The sequence below is a fragment of the Theropithecus gelada genome, chromosome 1 (assembly GCF_003255815.1).
Source record: "Theropithecus gelada isolate Dixy chromosome 1, Tgel_1.0, whole genome shotgun sequence".
In the NCBI taxonomy this organism is placed as follows: domain Eukaryota; kingdom Metazoa; phylum Chordata; class Mammalia; order Primates; family Cercopithecidae; genus Theropithecus; species Theropithecus gelada.
The window spans coordinates 45,148,446-45,165,160 of record NC_037668.1 but is presented as its reverse complement, the minus strand read 5'-3'; the positions used below and the strand labels follow the sequence as shown (position 1 = coordinate 45,165,160).

The window sequence follows — 16,715 nt, the reverse complement described above, 5'->3', positions numbered from 1 at the left end:
AACGACATCATCCATCAAGTTACATTAATGCTGTTAATTGGAATGTTATGGTTTTGTAGCTTTATTTTTATTCAATTTGTGATTTGGTTTTGCTTTTATGGTTCTTCAAAGGCTACAAGCAGAAGGCGTTGATTTCAGGGGGGTTTGTATTTGTATGTATTTGAATACAATATAATGAAGGGTTCCACAAGAACTTCTTTCCCCTTTAGAAGGGGTCTGGCAGTACGTGACTCTGGTTTGAGGAATGCGGCTACAGACACGTCATTGTCACTGAAGGAGGGATCCCCTAAGCAACCCTGGAGTGCATGAAGGATGCTAGACTCCGCGGCCAGCAGAAAGGAACCCTGTGCCCCAAGCGGCGGCGAGGGAGAGTGCGGTCGAGCCAGCGCAGAAGGTGCCTCTGAGGAAGGCACGTGGGCCAGAGGATTCTTCCTACCCAGCAGAGCTGCGGAAAGAGACAGCATCTGGAAGTGGGCACAGCTGTCCCAGACCAGCACCCAGACGGCAAGAGTAGGTGGTGCAATCGCTCCCTCAGAATTTCCAGAATTGTGAGCGGCCCATGAGGCAACCTCCCGGGTCAGACAGTAGACAGAGGGGGAAGTGAAACCCCAGTGCCTTTCTCACCCATGGAAGATGCCTCTGGGCACAGGGTTCCTTTCTGCTAGCCCTGCAATTTAGCATCCTGCGTGCATTCAAGGAACACTTATTAACGCCCATCGTGCCCTGGGTTCCCGGACAGGGCTGCAGCCAGGCTGAGAGGACAGACATCAACTGGTCAATCACTCATAAAGGAGAAAATGCACCAGAGGTCTCGAGAGCACAGGAGGGGCAACCTGGCTCAGCACGAGGGCATAAGAAAAGGCTTCTCTGAGGAAATGCCATTTGAGCCAAGCATAGATGAGACAAAAACAGGATGGCAGGAGAGTACTTGGCAAAAGGCACAGGCTGGAGAGGGCATGGTGGGAGGGAGCGTGGCCCATCCAGGAGCCCAGAGAGGCTGGCATGGCTGCAGCAGAGAGAAGGGGCAGAGGGAGGTGAGTGAGGCAGGTGGGGCGCCCCCAGGACCGGCAATGGGAAGCCACTAGGGAAGGATGACACGCACTGATCTGACCTGCGTTTTGAAGAACCAGCCCTGGGGATGGGCAGAGGATGAACAGGGAGGGGGCACAGGTAGGAGGAAGGAAGGAGAGCGGCCAGGTAGCTGCCACAGCAGGACTGGGTGTGTGGCACCCAATGTGGAGACGGAGCGAAGTGCATGGATTGGGAGATGTACCTGCGCACACCCAGGTGAGGCCGTAGCTCTGCATTTCGGTCCAGGGTGGGGCTGCAAAACCAGCAAGAGCTTCCCGGCCAAGCCACCCATCAGCCTGTGTAGGAGTCCCCAAGACGGGGCCAAGCCTGGGTAGGAGCAGCCCAGGCTGTGGCTGGTGAGGGCGAGGGTGATGCATGCAGGGCACAGAGAGGGGGTACTCACTCTGGGCCTGCCCTGAGGTGGAGGCCTTCTTGGCGCCTGCGTGCTGAATGAGCACGTTGTCCTTGTCATAGGTGCCACCGTCCTGGCCCACCTCCACCACCTGCACCTGAGGCAGCGCCGTGTTCCACTTCACCACATACTTGGGCCCCAGGGGCACCAGGCTGCTGATCTCCAGCTGGCCCCTGTCGGGACAGAGAGGACGAGGCCCTGGAGAGGCCGCAGCCACCCCGCCCCAGGGCTGGCCCAGGGCAATGCTCCTCCACACCAGCTCAGCCAGGCTTCACGCAGCCCCAGCGCAAGACCTCAGGCCAAAACCAAGCCAGGCAGAGCAGGGAGCCCTCACCAGGGTAGAAGCACCAGGCGCCCAGGGCCCAGCCCCATGTCCAGAACCACATGCCACCAGAGCCCCAGAGCCCCGGAGCCCCCTGAACCGCGTACCTGTGGTTGGCAGGCCTGGGAAAACAGACAAGAAGGAAAGGGAGGTTGTTATTACAAAGGAGTGGCTAATCTGGGGGCTGTGACCCCATGGGGGGCCGGCCATGGGGCTGGAAGGACAGACAGCCTCCTGCGGGGAGTGAGGGCATCAGAGGCCAGGTGTGGACAGAGGCGGGCCTTCCTTCATCTCTCGGTCTCACAACAGCCCCGCTAGGAAGCTTGGATGATCCCAGACAAGGACACTGATTCTCAGCCAAGTGAAGTGACTCAGCTCAAATCACCCAAACTGATTCCCCAAAACTGGGCCACTAGCACTCCACTTTGCACTTTGCGCTAGAGCAACATGAAGGCAGAGAGGGTATTCATCATACCACCAGCACCGTATGATGTCCAGGATATAAATGGGACTGAAGAATTACCATCTTTGATTGAGTGAGTGAGTAAATGAACGAATGGGTCAGCCACAAGCCCTGCCCAGACCCATCTGTGACAGAGGCTTCCTTGCCTGAGTCCGTAACCAGGCCCTGAGCTCCTGGAGGCGGGGGCCAGGTCTCGGTCTACATTCAATAGATTCATAGACGGGTGGACAAATGGGTGGATGGTGAATGAGTGCGCAGGTCCTGAAACAGCCCTGTTTGTCCCCTTTCAGGACTCGTGATCGGTAACCACAGAAAATCCCCAAACCTACTCTGGCCAAACCCAGGAAGGCCCAAGCTGACTCAGTCCAGAGCCTAGAACTGATTCAGCTGGGAGGCGGGAGAGCTATGCTGGGATTCACATTCTACCGAGGTGATTGTTTCCCTCCTAGATTTCGGTGATTGTGGCCATACTATTGCTTCTGTGATGCTTTTTTAAAGTGGTGTCAAGGTGGGGCACAGTGGCTCACGCCTGTAATCCCAGCACTTTGGGAGGCCGAGGCAGGTCAATCACCTGAGGTCAGGAGTTTGAGACTAGCCTGGCCAAAATGGTGAAACTCTGTCTCTAATAAAAAAACAAAAACAAAAAAAAAGCTAGGTGTGGTGGCGGGTGCCTACAATCCCAGCTACTTGGGAGGCTGAGGCAGGAGAATCGCTTAAACCCGGGAGGTGGAGGTTGCAGTAAACTGAGATCGTGCCATTGCACTCCAGCCTGGGAGACAGAGCAAGACTCCATCTCAAAAAAACAATAAAATAAAAAAATAATAATAAAAATAAAATAAAAGTCTTGTCAAATATTGAGAGCAGAGATTCTCCTAAGAGCCTGGCTAGAAAAACCACCGCTGAAGTTCTCAGGGAGCATTTGATAGAGGGTCCCCCGCAGGACCAAGCAGGGGACACGAGCAGGTGAGCCAGGCAGGGCAGGAAGGCTGGAGAACAGCAGGGCCCAAGACCCAGCACCAGGCCCACGCGGCCTCGGGCAGCCAGGCCCCAGAATGTTGGATCTCTCCTATGTCTCACCCGTGGTTTGGGCTCCCTGTGTGAGTAAAACATAAGATACCCAGAAGCCTAAAGCAACTGACGGGCCACATCTTCAGGCTCCGGCCTAAAGCCTCACCCTCACCCCGCACCAGGGCTCCGGCTCCCAGGCATAGCCCAGCAGCTGGGCTCTAGGCATTTCCACAACCCCTGGCCCAGAACCAGGAAACCAGGCTCCTCTGGGCTGATGACGATGCTCTGGTCTGTGGGGGAAAGGCAAAGGCTCACATTGAGAAATTCTGCGATCTGGCCAGAGCAAAACAGATCTGAGTTAAAGAGTTAAAGCCACAGGGATATGGGGTAGACACAAGGAAGAATCTCATGAATTTCAGTGTGGACAAAACCACTGTTTAGTCACCAACTGCAGAGTTCCAGAACAGACAACTCTGTACCATGGACAGCTGTGTGCCCAAGGCTGAGGGCTGCCCCCGATGACTGCTCCAGGTAGTTCCCAGCATTGGGGACCAGCGGCAGAGCAGGCCGAGAGGGATGGAGAGGAATATTGGAAATCTAAACCAAGCTCATGTGGGGTCCCACTGCAGTGGGCGGCAGAGAGCCTGGAGTAGGGTGGGATGGAGCATCTAGGAAGGGGTGCTTGCCCCCTCCAACCCAGGCTCACTTACTTGAAGTTGATGTTGGCGCAGACAAGCATGTCATTGAGCAGGAAGACCCGACGCTCCTTGGACTTAATTAGCTGCCCACGGTCACCGTACACGGTCTCCGTCAACGTCTCACACAGGAGCAGCTGCCGCTGGCCCGAGGTCAACAGCTGGGGGAGGGGCAGGGAAGGTCAGCATCAGCATCGTGGCCTGGCGGCTTTACCACGCCACAGACCCAGAATCCTCCCATGGTGCAGAAAGGGAGACTGAGCCTGGGAGAGGCGGAGGAGGTGGAGCTACTCCTTCCATCCCTGGGTGACAAGATGCACTGGGGAGGAAGACCAGAGGACCACACGCTGGGGTCTCCTTTCTGGGGAGGCCTTGGGGAGTCTGAGCATTCACCAGCACCCGTGTGGGCCCAGCAGCCAGTGCCCCCTTCTCAGATGAGCCAGCCATTGCCAGCCCCTCTCTGTAGGGATTCTGCTTGATTGCCACTGCCAAGGACACAGCTTTGGAGTTACAGAGGTAGCTCTGCCCCCGTCCCCACTCCTGCTGTGAAGCCCTCGGGCAGGTCACTTCGCATGTCCAAGCCTCAGTTTACTCAGCTACGAAGTGGGGGCAATTACCTCTACTGCTCAGATCACACAAGGTAATGAACATGTGACCAGGTCTGGCTACACGATTCTTGGGGTCCAGTGCAAAATGAAAACATAGGCTCTTGTTCAAAGTGACTATGAATTTCAAGATGGCCATAGCAGAACATGAAAGCAAGCATGGCGCCCTTCTGGGCACCAGCCGTGTGTGATGGCAAGGGTCACACGTGAAGGCACAGGTCACGTGTGATGGCACGGGTCATGGCCTGAGAGGCCAGCCCTCTATGTGTGCTCCATAGACAGCTCCTGTCTGTGATAGTCTTTCTGGTGGAGCAGGCGTGGCCTTGTGCAAGGGACCCCAGCCTGCACCCCAACCTGTTGAAAGCCTTGGCCTGTCTCGCCTCTTAGGTAGCCTCATGACAGAGTTGGAACAGACCTGCCAGTCTATAACACCACCTTCTGAGGACAAAGACTTTCACACCCCAGGCATCGGAGCAGGCGCTTGGCAACCTCAGGCTGGATGTCAAGACCCCCCTGCTGGTGTCGGGGCCACTAACTCACCCAGGGACCCCCTGGGAAAACGTCTTTTTTCTAACGGGGATTTTTTTTCGGGGGGAGGGAAGATATTCAGCAAAATTCATTCCCAAAACCCGTGACTCTGACGACAACCATTACGCTCCCCTTCCTTCCCCATCCTGTCTGGGAAAAGGACAGATCACCCCAAGCCTCCCCGGGAGAGAAAAAGACAGATCACCCCAGGTATCCCCAGGAGAGAAAAGGACAGATCACCCTGAGCCTTCCTGGGACAGAAAAGGACAGATCACCCCGAGCCTCTCCAGAGAAAAAGACAGATCACCCCCGAGCATCCCCAGGAGAGAAAAGGACAGACCACCCCGAGCCTCCCCGGGAGAGACTGCTGTTGTTCTCCAAAGCATCATCTCTCTCAAGTCAACACACAACCAAAAGTCCCAGTGGGACCAAATGCCCAGTGTGTGCCAGGCACTGAGGACGGCACTCAATATTCCACATCTCATTGAATCAGCTCAGCAGTCCTTGAGGCCCTCCCCATTGCCCAGGTGAGGAAACCGAGATTCCAGGGGTAAAGTGACCTGCTGAGACCCGCCTGCTGTTGATTGACAGCACAGGACAGAGCAGGCCATGTTCACCGTTCCCTGCATTGAGCAGCTAGTGCATAGTGTGACAGGAGCCAGGGGAGTCCCCGCCACTCCTAACATGCAGAACTCAGGGTCCTCCATGGCTGCTAAGGCCAGGCTCCGCCTCACTATTTCCACAAGCAAACCAAATGCCAACTCAAGAGAGCACTACTTGGACCCTGAAGACAGCAGGGCCCCCCACCCCAAGGGCTGACCGACCAATGTGCCAAGACGCAGAACTTGGAAGAGGAAAGTCCCCTGGGCTCTGGCAGTCAGCCCCTGCCCCTTTGGCAGATGAAAACCAAGAAAAAGAAAAAGAAAACCAGGATGTTGCACAAACGTCCCCTTTGGAGGCTCCTGCGTAGGCTATTTTGAAACAGCTGGCATGGTTCCGTTTCGGGTTACACCCAGTTTCGTTTCTGCTTCTCCCTGGGTGTTGGTGATAGGGACATCACTGAACAGGTCACAGAACTGGCCAGGACTGTCCAGGGAGGGCCCTGGAAGGGAAGCCCAGGGTGCAGGCCCCACCACACTCTTCCTAACATCTCACACGGTCCAACCCACCCTTACCTGGCAAATGGAGAAACGGAAGCTTAGAGCCTCCAGTCCTTTGCCCAACATCAAACAGCCAGGGCCCACCTCACAGAACAGGAGAGGGCAGAATGGCTGTTTCCAAGCACTACAGAATTGATTTCCTCCTCCCAAGAGGCCTCTCCCCACTGCGGCTGCAGGGGTGTATGAGGCAAAGCAAGAGAAAGCCTCTTGGTCACCAAAAAGGGAGCTGAAGGTGGGGAGAGGAGAAGATTCCTGAGCACAAAGGCCAGCACGGGTGGCCATGGCTTCAGCGGGGCTGAAGGCTTTTTCTCCCGAGACATTCCAAACTCGAGGCTTGTGTGGGGGATGGCTGAGTTAGTCCTGCCTGGAACCAGGGGGTGGAGAGTGACCCTGCCCCTCACGCCCAACCTGAGCCACGTGGATGGGGACATCCTGAGGAGAGGACGCTGTCCCCTGCCCATCTCATCTTCCCCAGCCCAATCCTTCAGGAGTAGGTAAAGTGAACTCAGATGCCTTAGAGGCCAGCAGGTAACATCAGTGGGAAAGGTGGGTGGGGACCAAGGGGAAGAGGTCACCAGCCACTCAGGGGGCTGGTGCCGCGTGGGAAGGTGGGCCAGTGAGCCAGCTCTTCCTACCCTCCAAGGAGACCCACAAGTCTGAATTTTATATGATCCCTCCCAATTTTTAAATGTTGGCAACTACTGCCATGTTCTTAAAAATACCGTGTGGGCCAGGCGCAGTGGCTCATGCCTGTAATCCCAACACTTTGGGAGGCTGAGGCAGGAGGATCACTTGATCCCAGGAGTTTGAGACCAGCCTGGGCAACATAGTGAGACCCCATCTCTGCAAAAAAAAAAAAAAAAAAATTAATTAATTAGCTGGATATGGTCGCTCATACTTGTAGTCCCAGCTACTTGAGAGGCTGAGGCAGGAGGCTCACTTGAGCCCAGGAGCTCAAGGCTGCAGTGAGCCATTATTGCACCACTGTACTCCAGCCTGGGCAACAGCATGAGGTCCTGTTTCAAAATAAAATGAAAATGAAAATTAAATTAAATAGGATAAAATACTGTGTGGGCCACAACACAACCTGCAACGTGAATTTAGCCCGAAGCAGGAGAGTCCGAAGATGCGGGTTGCCTGAAGCTCGGCACTGCAGGGGATCCTACAGGAGGACTTGTCCCCGCCCCACTTCACAGCCATGGGGTGGAGAGCAAAGATGCTGATGCAAGTTAGACAGCACTCTACACTGTAAAGTGCAGGGCACACGGAAAGGGCCACCTTCCCTCTGGGCACTCCTTCCTGGACTCTTAGAAAGGTCTTCCCCATGCTGCTAAAACCTCCCTCCCGGAAACGGCCAGCCACAGGCCTTAGTTCCGCTTCTAGGACCCCACAGAGCCAAGAGGCTCCCAGTCTATTCTCCAGAAGATTTGAACCTCTCCCTATGACCTCACACAGTATCCCTTCTCCAAAGAACAGTCCTGCAATGTGCCCAGGGCCTGGGCACCCCAGCCTGAACTATCCCAGCCCTCCCCAACGCTCCAGTAGGTGAGCAGGGGGGCCAGGGTGTGGGACCTCCCAGAGACCCCAGCAAAGCACCAGGCAGTTCATGTCATATGCTGAGAGGGAAGAAGAGGGACTCCAGTGACCAATAGGTGACTCTGTGAGGTGACCTTGTGCTTTAAAAACAGGCTCCTCTGTGGACTCATTTGCAAGTCTTTTTTTTTCCCCCCTTTGGAAACATAGCATTTTGCTCTGTCACCCAGGCTGGAGTGCAGTGTCACAATCTCGGCTCACTGCAACTTCTGCCTCCTGAGTTCAAGTGATTCTCCTGCCTCAGCCTCCCGAGTAGCCGGGATTACAGGCGTGTGCCACCAAGCCTGGCTAATTTTTGTATTTTTAGTAGAGTCAAGGTTTCACCATGTTGGCCAGGCTGGTCTTGAACTCCTGACCTCAGGTGATCTGCCTGCCTTGGCCTCCCAAAGTGCTGGGATTACAGGTATGAGCCACCACACCCGGCCCAATTTTTTTTTTTTAATAGCATGTTCCTAAGTGGCAACCCCAAAACGTGGTATGGACTTTTCATCTTTCTTCTTGTGTTAAGGACAGTCAGGAAGCCGCTTTGCCAGCTCCCTCTTTCACTGCAGCAGCCCTGGGGCTCCGGTGCTATTAAATGCTCCTCGTTTCAAAGGGAACAAGTGAGATTCAGAGAGGGTGGGTGATTCCCTTGAGGGCACACAGCAAGCACCTGTGGCAAAATCTGGATTTAAACCCAGATTCTGACTCTCCAGAGCCTGCTCATTTAACTAGGCTTTGATTTCTGGAGTCTTTACTGGAAATCACACTGATGCGCAAAATGAACTTTTATCCTAAAATAACATGAATAGGAATGAACGTGGAGGTCCCGCTGAGGATCCAATCCTCAAGGTCACGTCTGGGGGCCTGGAAGAGCGAGGCCTCCCCTCCCTCAGAGAACACTGCCACCTAGTGGGTGGCGTGAGTCAGGGGCATGGGCAGGAGCGCAGGTGAGGGCAGGCAGGTGAGGGCAGGCAGGTGAGGGCAGGCAGGTGGGAGGACCGGTTCACCTTATTGAGGCTGCTGCGGTCGCTGACGCTCTTGGTCAGCTGCTGGATCTCAGCCACCTGGTCAGCCAGACGCTTCTGCTCGTTCAGCTTCTCTGCCAGCGTCTCCAGCTCCGTGAGGGCCAGCTGCAGCGACAGCCTATCCGGGTGGCCCCTGGGGGTGTTCTTCAGCATGTCCTGCCGGGCCAGAGCCGAGACTGAGCAGCCCACCCATGACCAACTCTACCCCGGCCTGGGGCAAAGCCTCACCCTGCGCACCCCACTACACACACTCGGTCTGCAAAGGGCCCGGCCTGAGGCCAGGACACATGGCACCAGATGCAGAGCAAGACCTCAAGATACAGCTAATGAATGAAAAAGAAAACAAAAGCATGGATCTTTCTAGGAATAGACTCAAATGAACTGAAAGCAGGCTCTCAAACAGATATTTATCCAGCCATGTTCGTAGCAGCATTAGCCACAGTCGCCAAAATGTGGAGGCAAAAATGTCCATCGACAGACGAATGGGTAAACAAAATGTGGTCTCTCCATACAATGGCATATCATTCAGCCTTGAAAAGGAGGGAAAATCAGACATGTGCTAGGACACGGATGAATCTTGAGGATCTTATGCTAAGGAAAACAAACCAGTCAAGAAAAGGAAAACATTGTGTGATTCCACGTATACGTGTTCTCCTAGAGCAGTCAGAGTCATAGAGACACAGGGTAGAATGGTGGTTGCCAGAGGCTGTGGGAAGGGAGAATCAGGAGTTGTTAAATGGGCACACAGTTTCGGTTTGGGATAATGAGAAAGTTCTGGCATGGGTGGTGGTGATGGTTGCAGAACAATGTGAATGCACTGAACTGTACACTTAGAAATGGTTGTGATGGTAAATAAATGTATAGATCAATCACTGACCAATTGATAAATGGTATGGTTACATAAGAGCCTACTCCCGCAGCCCGACAGCACTGAGAGTGGAGAGGAATATGCCACCAGACCCCTCAGTCTGGTAACCACCCTCTCAGCTCCCTGATGGGGACCAGCCCCTGCCCAAGGACCCTCAGCAGTTGGGACAGTGTCCCAGGCTCTCCAGGACCCTGTGTGGGGCTAATGTCCCTTAGGCATCCCCTGTTCTGCAGCTGGAATCTGAACTGGCCAAGCTCAGCACGTTTACTGGACATCTCCATGCCAGGAGCCCCGTGGGTCCTGGGATTCCCTGTGCCTTCATTCCCTTCCTGCAACCTAGGCTCAGGCCACCAGCAGCCTCTCGGCATTCCCCACAGAGGGGTGTGCCAACTGAGCTGTGAGTTATGATCAGTGTCACTCTAGAAGTGGAGAAAGATGAGGCCAGAGTCCCACAGCAGGTTGGGTGGGTTGTGGATCATGGACAAGAGCCCGGACCTCCTCCCTCCCACCCCAGGAGTCGCCTCCCAGCCCACAGGCAAACCCTGTGGGTCGAGGCTGCTGGAATCCCGAGCGGTACCTGAAGCAGAAGGATGAACTGTGGGAACCTCTGGATGGGCTTGACCATCAGCCCGTAGAGGGTGACACGGTCTGGGCTGCACACCTGCCGTCGCTGGTGGAGACAAGTTTCCATCATTCGCTGACTCCCTGCAGAGAGGGCCCAGTGCCCCAGAGTCCAGACACTGTCCCCATTCTGGGGTCCTCTCCCCAGGCCCTAAGACCCTGCCCATCCCTGGGCTTGCAAGAAGAGCTGACAGAGGTCCCTGGTTCCGCAGCCAGGGATCCCTCCCACCACCAGTGCCCCTGCATGGCCCCACACCCTCAGGAGACTAAAGCAGTCATCTTAAGGTCTCTGGACTAAAGGCATAACTGGGAAACTCGGCAATTTATTCAAGACATCAGACTTCTAGAAGTGGCCAAGGCAACCATTCCCTCCACTTAAACTAAACGGAGACAAGTTTGGGCTAGGATAAGGGGCAGGGCAGAGGGGGGGCCTTCTGTCCTGTCTCTTGCATCTGCCCCCTACTCCATCCACACACCTGTTACCTGGTCCTGGCCCCCATATGCTGCAATCCCACAGTTTCTCCACCTGCCTCCACTTCCATCTGCCCCAGCTCAAAATCCTTCAATGGCTCCCCATTGCCTGAAATATTACATCCTAGGCCCTGAGCCTGGAGGTCTAGAACCACCCAAACTGAACTCAGCTGCCTCTCAGTGTGCACACTCAGGCCTTCTCTCCTGGGACTCCCCAACAGACATCAGTGCTCCCAGAATCCAAACAGACCTTCCCACCCCTCTCCTCCGGCCTCTGACCTTTGCCCCACTATCCTTACACCTGATATAGCCTCTCCTCTGTCTTTACCTGGCACAATCCCACCATCCCCCGCCAGGGCCCATGTCAGATGGCAGCTCCTCCTGATCCCCTGTTCTTTTCGATGGAGACAGTGGGTTCCTCCACCGAGGCCGCAGCATCTAACCTGGGCTGCCTGCACATGTGTGCATCTCCTGGCACCTAGCCCAGCTGCATCCTCTGCCAGCCAGCAGGCTCCCTGCCGGCAGGGGCTCTGACTCACCAGACTACACTCCCAGAGAAATCAGCGGAGCCTGGGCACAGCAGCACATGAGAACTCTGAAGTTTTCGAAGCCTTTAACCTTTACTCTCCCACGCAATGCCCAAGATACTCCTTTAAGGAATTTTCTCACCCTTTCATAAATGAGGAAAAGGAACCAGCTTAGCAACCCTGGAGCCACAGCCCGCCACAGGGCCAGCCAGGTGGACCCACGCACTCACCAGGGCACAGGAGGCAAAGGCTCAGCGAGATGACACAGGTCTCCCCTCCACCCTGCCAAAGCTCCAGGATCCCAACTGCTTAGAGACACTTGGCTACCCTCCTCCCAGGGGCAGGAGGGAATGATTTTCCTCCCATGGGACTGGGCTGCCCCAAAAGGAAGAAGGGAGGTGTCCAGGCCAAAGCTACGATGTCATACCCAAAGCTGGGGCCAGAATGCTCCCTCCTGCCTGAGCAATCTCCCTGCCCACCCCGACCAGGCCCGGTACCACCGTGGAGGCCCACCTTGAGGAACTCGAGGAAGGCAGGCTTGGTGAGGCAGGCCTTCTTGATGATGGACATGGCGCTGGTGAAGTTGTTCACGTAGTCACTGTACACGTCTAGCACCATGGACTTGGAAAACTGAAACGAGGCCGGTGTGGGCCAGGGAGGCCGCCTCAGTGCAGGGAGCGGAAGGAAACGAGGCAAGTATGGGCCAGGGAGGCTATCTCAGTGCAGGGAGCAGAAGGGCAGCCTGCACTCACCCTATGCTCCCTTAGTGCCTCGAGCTGTGCAAATCCATCACCCCCACTGGGGTGAGGACATGGGGCTGAGAGAGGTAGAGAGGACGGCCTGAGGTCACAGGTGGGATGGGGTGGTGCCATGGGAGAGCCCAGGGGGCCTTCACCTCCCAGGTCTCCATCCCCAGTGCAGCAGCCCAAGCCCACAGGTGGAGGGAGGAGAGGTGGGGAGAGAGGAGGGGGTGGAGGGAGGGTGGGGGCAACACCCATTCTACTGCATTCGTTCATGAAATCGAATGCCCCTTGCCCTCCGCCTTTAAGGAGAGTGCTCCTGGCCTCTCACCAGGCAGTGTGCCCAGAGTTGAGTTGCCGAGGGAGGGATGGTCAGCCCAGACCATCCCTCTCACCAGAGCCCCTTGACATACACCTGGAACGTCGGACCTATTTAGTGACTCTATTGAGCACTATGGCTTTCAAAAAAAAAAGTTTTTTTCTTTTAGCAAAACCTTATCACCTAAAACACATCAAAGCAGAGTGCTACCAATGTGACCTTCCCTCACCCCATGACCCTCAGACTTCAGCCAGAACAGCCAGAAATCCAGTGCACCCCTCATTCCACAGATGGGAAGCCTGGGCCCAGCGTGGGCCCTGGACCTGCCCTAGGTTGCAGAACTGAGCTGGGACCACAACCAGGTCCCCCAGATCATGAGCCAGTGCCCCTTCCCCAGCACTGCAGCACATCCTCTCGGGGCCAAAGTTGTGGTCTTTCACAGCATTTCACACTGGCTTGTCACCCCTCAAGTGCTCGGTAAGGGAGCTTGCAACCGGCCAGGTGGCTGCCCACAGTGACTGGGAGGCCAGGGGCGCTGCCACCCGGGAGGAACCAGGACAGCCACCTGGTTCCGGCAGCACCATGGCCTGCCAGGTATAACCGAGGACATCCCGGCCACTTCAAGGTGTCACACTCACCCCTAGATCAGGTCCGGAAGACTCAGATACCCTGCCACCCTCTAATCCCACTGACTTGAACAAGGAGAGCAGGCAGAGGCAGGAGACTGGACTGCATGGCCCCGGGGTCAGACTGGTTGTGGTTTTACCTTGGTGGGCTGGGGGAAAAGTTTGGGGGACACTTACCGAGGCCACGAAGAGGTCCCCGATCTTCTCGGTGGAATCCCACTCAGCCACGCGGGAGGACAGGGCGATCTGGAACATGGAGTGGCAGTGCAGGATCTCCTTCACGCGGAAGAACACCACCTGGCACTTGCGGGCACTCAGTGCCTTGGGCTCCATCTCCATCAGGGGGTTGCGGTAGTCCTGCCGGGGAGGGCGGGGTGAGGCCACAGGCCAGGCCGCAGCCTCTCTCCCTACCTGCCTTCGTGCAGAACTCAGCCAACCATGAATGGTCCTTCCTGTGGCGCGGGTGGAGGCACTCATCCCTCACTCATGTGTCCTTCTGGAAGGATCTCCATCAACATAACACCTTGGCCTCACTGGCCACCCACAACACCCCCATGCTTCTGTGTTAAATTGGGTGGGAGGAAGAGGGTCTTTTATGTGCCATCTGCCGGCAAGGAGCTCCTTGGAGGCCAGCCTGAGGGCAAAGCTCTGCCTGTCACTGAGCCCGTGAGTGGTAAGGTCACTACAAGCTCCCTTGGCTCCCACACCCAGCGTCACTCTCCAACCAGCTTTGTCAGAGACAGGTGATATGTTCATCTCTACCTGCCTGACGCCTAGGATCTCTCTCTGAGGATCCAAACTGGAGAGGGAAAGAGAGGGTATCATGAGCAACAATTCCCTGCCCCGGGGGTCTTACTCTGGTAGCCCACAACATCCCAGAAAAGTCACTGTCTCAGGGATTCAAACACTGTCTCAGGGATTCTCAGGTTGGCACATACTAGTCACTTCATGCAAGCATCCAATCAGCAATCCCTGGGCCTCCTGATGCAATAAAGAGGACTCGTACTACCCCTCCTGATGCAAGAAGGAGGACTCCATCCTACACATTTTCCCACCTAAGGATCTCAGGACGATGGGAAGACATGGTCCAAGCCCCAGGGGCTCCCAGAGTGTCAGGAAGGACACAGTCCCTTCCAGACATAAATGGGGGTATATGCCCTCAGCTCTCCAGGAGTCATTTCAAAGAATCCCATTTTGTTCAGAAAGAAGACACTCCCGTGAACACCAGGGCACCAGGAATTCTTGCTGCCTACATTTGGAGGTTCTACTGTCTGTCCCCATAAAGCAGTGCTGGCTTATGGTCCTGTCCCCTCAAAACTGCCCACAGTCCCCAAACACTCCATGTAAAGTAACCCTCCAGGGCCCTCCCTGCTTCTCCCCAGAGACCCTTGAGAACTCCCTGAAGTCGCACCTGTAGTATCCGCTTCAGAGACTCCACGTAGCTGCCTTCGCTCTGCACGATGGAGCCCAGGATGTGCCTCCGGACCACCTGCTCGGGCCGAAAAGCACAGTCAGTGCACATGACACCTGCTGCACAGGGCCAGTGCCTGCTGTGGCCCAGGTGACAGGAAGGGGAGCTGATGACTACAGGACAGAGAAACCCATCCCTCCCAGTCCCACCTGGGACCACTGGGCCTGGTGGCTGCTCTTCCTTCCAGAGCCCCTGCCAACCCAAAAGAAATGCCCTACTGCCCAGGCTGCAGAATGGAGGCGGAAGGGCACATCCCAGGGAAAGCCCCTCTACGCACATACATCTGGGGGTGGGGTAATCACCACGCTCCTCCATGGTGGCAGGTGACCACCTCCATCTTTGGACAACTCTAATAGAAAATTCTAGGCCGGGCGAGGTGGCTCATGCCTATAATCCCAGCACCTTGGGAGGCAGAGATGGGCAAATCACCTGAAGTCAGGAGTTCAAGACCAGCCTGGCCGACATGGTGAAACCCCGTCTCTAGTAAAAATACAAAAATCAGCTGGGTGTGGTGGCGCATGCCTATAGTCCTAGCTGCTTGGGAGGCTGAGGCAAGAGAATTGCTGGAACCTGGGAGGCAGAGGTTGCAGTGAGCCGAGATCGTGCCACTGCACTCCAGCCTGGGCAACAGAGCAAGACTCCATCTCAGAAAAAAAGAAAAAAGAAAAGAAAATTCTGTCTTAGCATTATCGTGAACTGAATCTCAGCTCCCTTCACTTGTGAATGAAATCCTTGAGCTATCCCTCTTCCACAAGACAGGCCTTGGGGTACTGTCCCCCCGCATGGGTGGTCTCTGCTTCCGGCTAAACATCCCCAGTCCCTTCTCCTTTCCCTCCCACCATCACCCTAATCCCTCCAGAAGCCTGGTCCACGGAGGGGACCACAACCCCTCAGCCTGCAGCACCCCATCGAGCGTGGTGTGGCTTGCACCTCCCTCAGCTGGGGATCTTTCCAACACAGTCACCTGGCTCCCACCCCAGACCTTCTGAAGTTCTACTGTCCTCCGAATGAGGTGCAACCTGGATATCAGGGATTTTGAAATCTTCCCGGGTGGCTCTATTGTGCAGCCTGGGACAACAGGACAGTTAGGACAGTGCTCACAGGTGTCACATGTGAGAGGGGTCCAAGGGGGAGCCCATCCCTCGCGATCTCAGGTTGGGAGGTGACTGACCCCCCGCTCTACCCCCACAGCTGTCCCGAGTGTCCATCAGGAGCCCACTGTCACTAGAACCCCGATCCCCTGCCCTACTCCCTCTGCTGCCTCCTCCTGCCTCCAGCAGGCTCTTCTCCCATCTTCCACTGCCCTGCCTGCAGCCAGGCCTGACCATGGCCTGGCCACACAGTCTCAGCAGATGGTAAGACCCCTGCCCCATTGTCGATCCATTGCCAACAATTCCCAGGTATTCAAGCAGCACCCAGAGCAGAGCACAAGGACATTTGGGGCCGTGTAACTCCCCGTGGTGGGGCTGTCCTGTGCCTTGCAGGATGTTCAGCAGCTTCCCTGGCCTCTACCCATCAGATGCCAGTAGCAACCCAAGTGATGACAACCAAAATTATCTTCAGATGTTGCCAAATATCTCCTGGGGGGCAAAAATCACCCTTGGTTGAGAGCTGCTGGCCCAGAGTAACTGACATTGCCTGATCCAGAAATTGCACAGGGCTGCAGGGGAAAGGCCCAGGGGCAGCACCAGGAGGACGGAGTCCCGGGCAGCACGAGCAGGAGTGGGAGGCCCGGATTTTGAGCTGCAGGCCTGGTCTCTCGGGCTCTCATAGCTGGGGCTTCGCCATCTCAAATGCCATGCTGGGCCGGGCAGGTACCATCCCTGAGGGAGGCAGGTGGACTGCCATGAATGGGAGAGTAAGTGTCCTGAGAAGGGAGCTGCCTGCCCCAGCTCTGCTCTGGCCAACTGCTGCCAGCAAGAGCCTGGTGGCTCTATCTTCCTGATTTTCAAAAGGGGCCAAGCGTCAGGATTTTCTGCTGACCAAAAAAATGGGAAATCCCTTCCATTGAGCTATCTGCCCTGACACATCCCGCTCAGTGGCCTCACAGCCAGAGGAACCAGGGATCTCGCACCCTGTTTCACAGCTGGCAAAACGCAGATAGCGAAGGGAAAACGTGACTGGGCTGAGATCCCAGAGCAAAGCCGCCCAGCCTCAGCATGATGCTCTACAATAAGAAAGCCTTTTTTTTTTTTTTGAGATGGAGTC

At 55.7% G+C, this 16,715-nt stretch overlaps 1 protein-coding gene across 5 annotated transcripts in view; it reads right to left on the bottom strand.

Annotated features, from left to right (window-relative positions):
• Positions 1–16,715, bottom strand: part of ARHGEF10L (Rho guanine nucleotide exchange factor 10 like) — a 181,895-nt gene that overhangs the window by 63,008 nt on the left and 102,172 nt on the right. For 4 of the 5 annotated variants that reach the window (XM_025399555.1, XM_025399565.1, XM_025399559.1 and 1 more), the window contains 8 exons: positions 14,448–14,525; positions 13,214–13,393; positions 11,865–11,981; positions 10,310–10,402; positions 8,847–9,020; positions 3,987–4,132; positions 1,913–1,927; positions 1,475–1,656 (listed from right to left, as the gene is read on the bottom strand). In XM_025399555.1, the coding sequence (XP_025255340.1) occupies positions 1,475–1,656; positions 1,913–1,927; positions 3,987–4,132; positions 8,847–9,020; positions 10,310–10,402; positions 11,865–11,981; positions 13,214–13,393; positions 14,448–14,525 (985 nt within the window). The remainder of the gene's footprint in view (positions 1–1,474; positions 1,657–1,912; positions 1,928–3,986; positions 4,133–8,846; positions 9,021–10,309; positions 10,403–11,864; positions 11,982–13,213; positions 13,394–14,447; positions 14,526–16,715) is intronic. The other variant, XM_025399573.1, reaches the window with a different exon arrangement.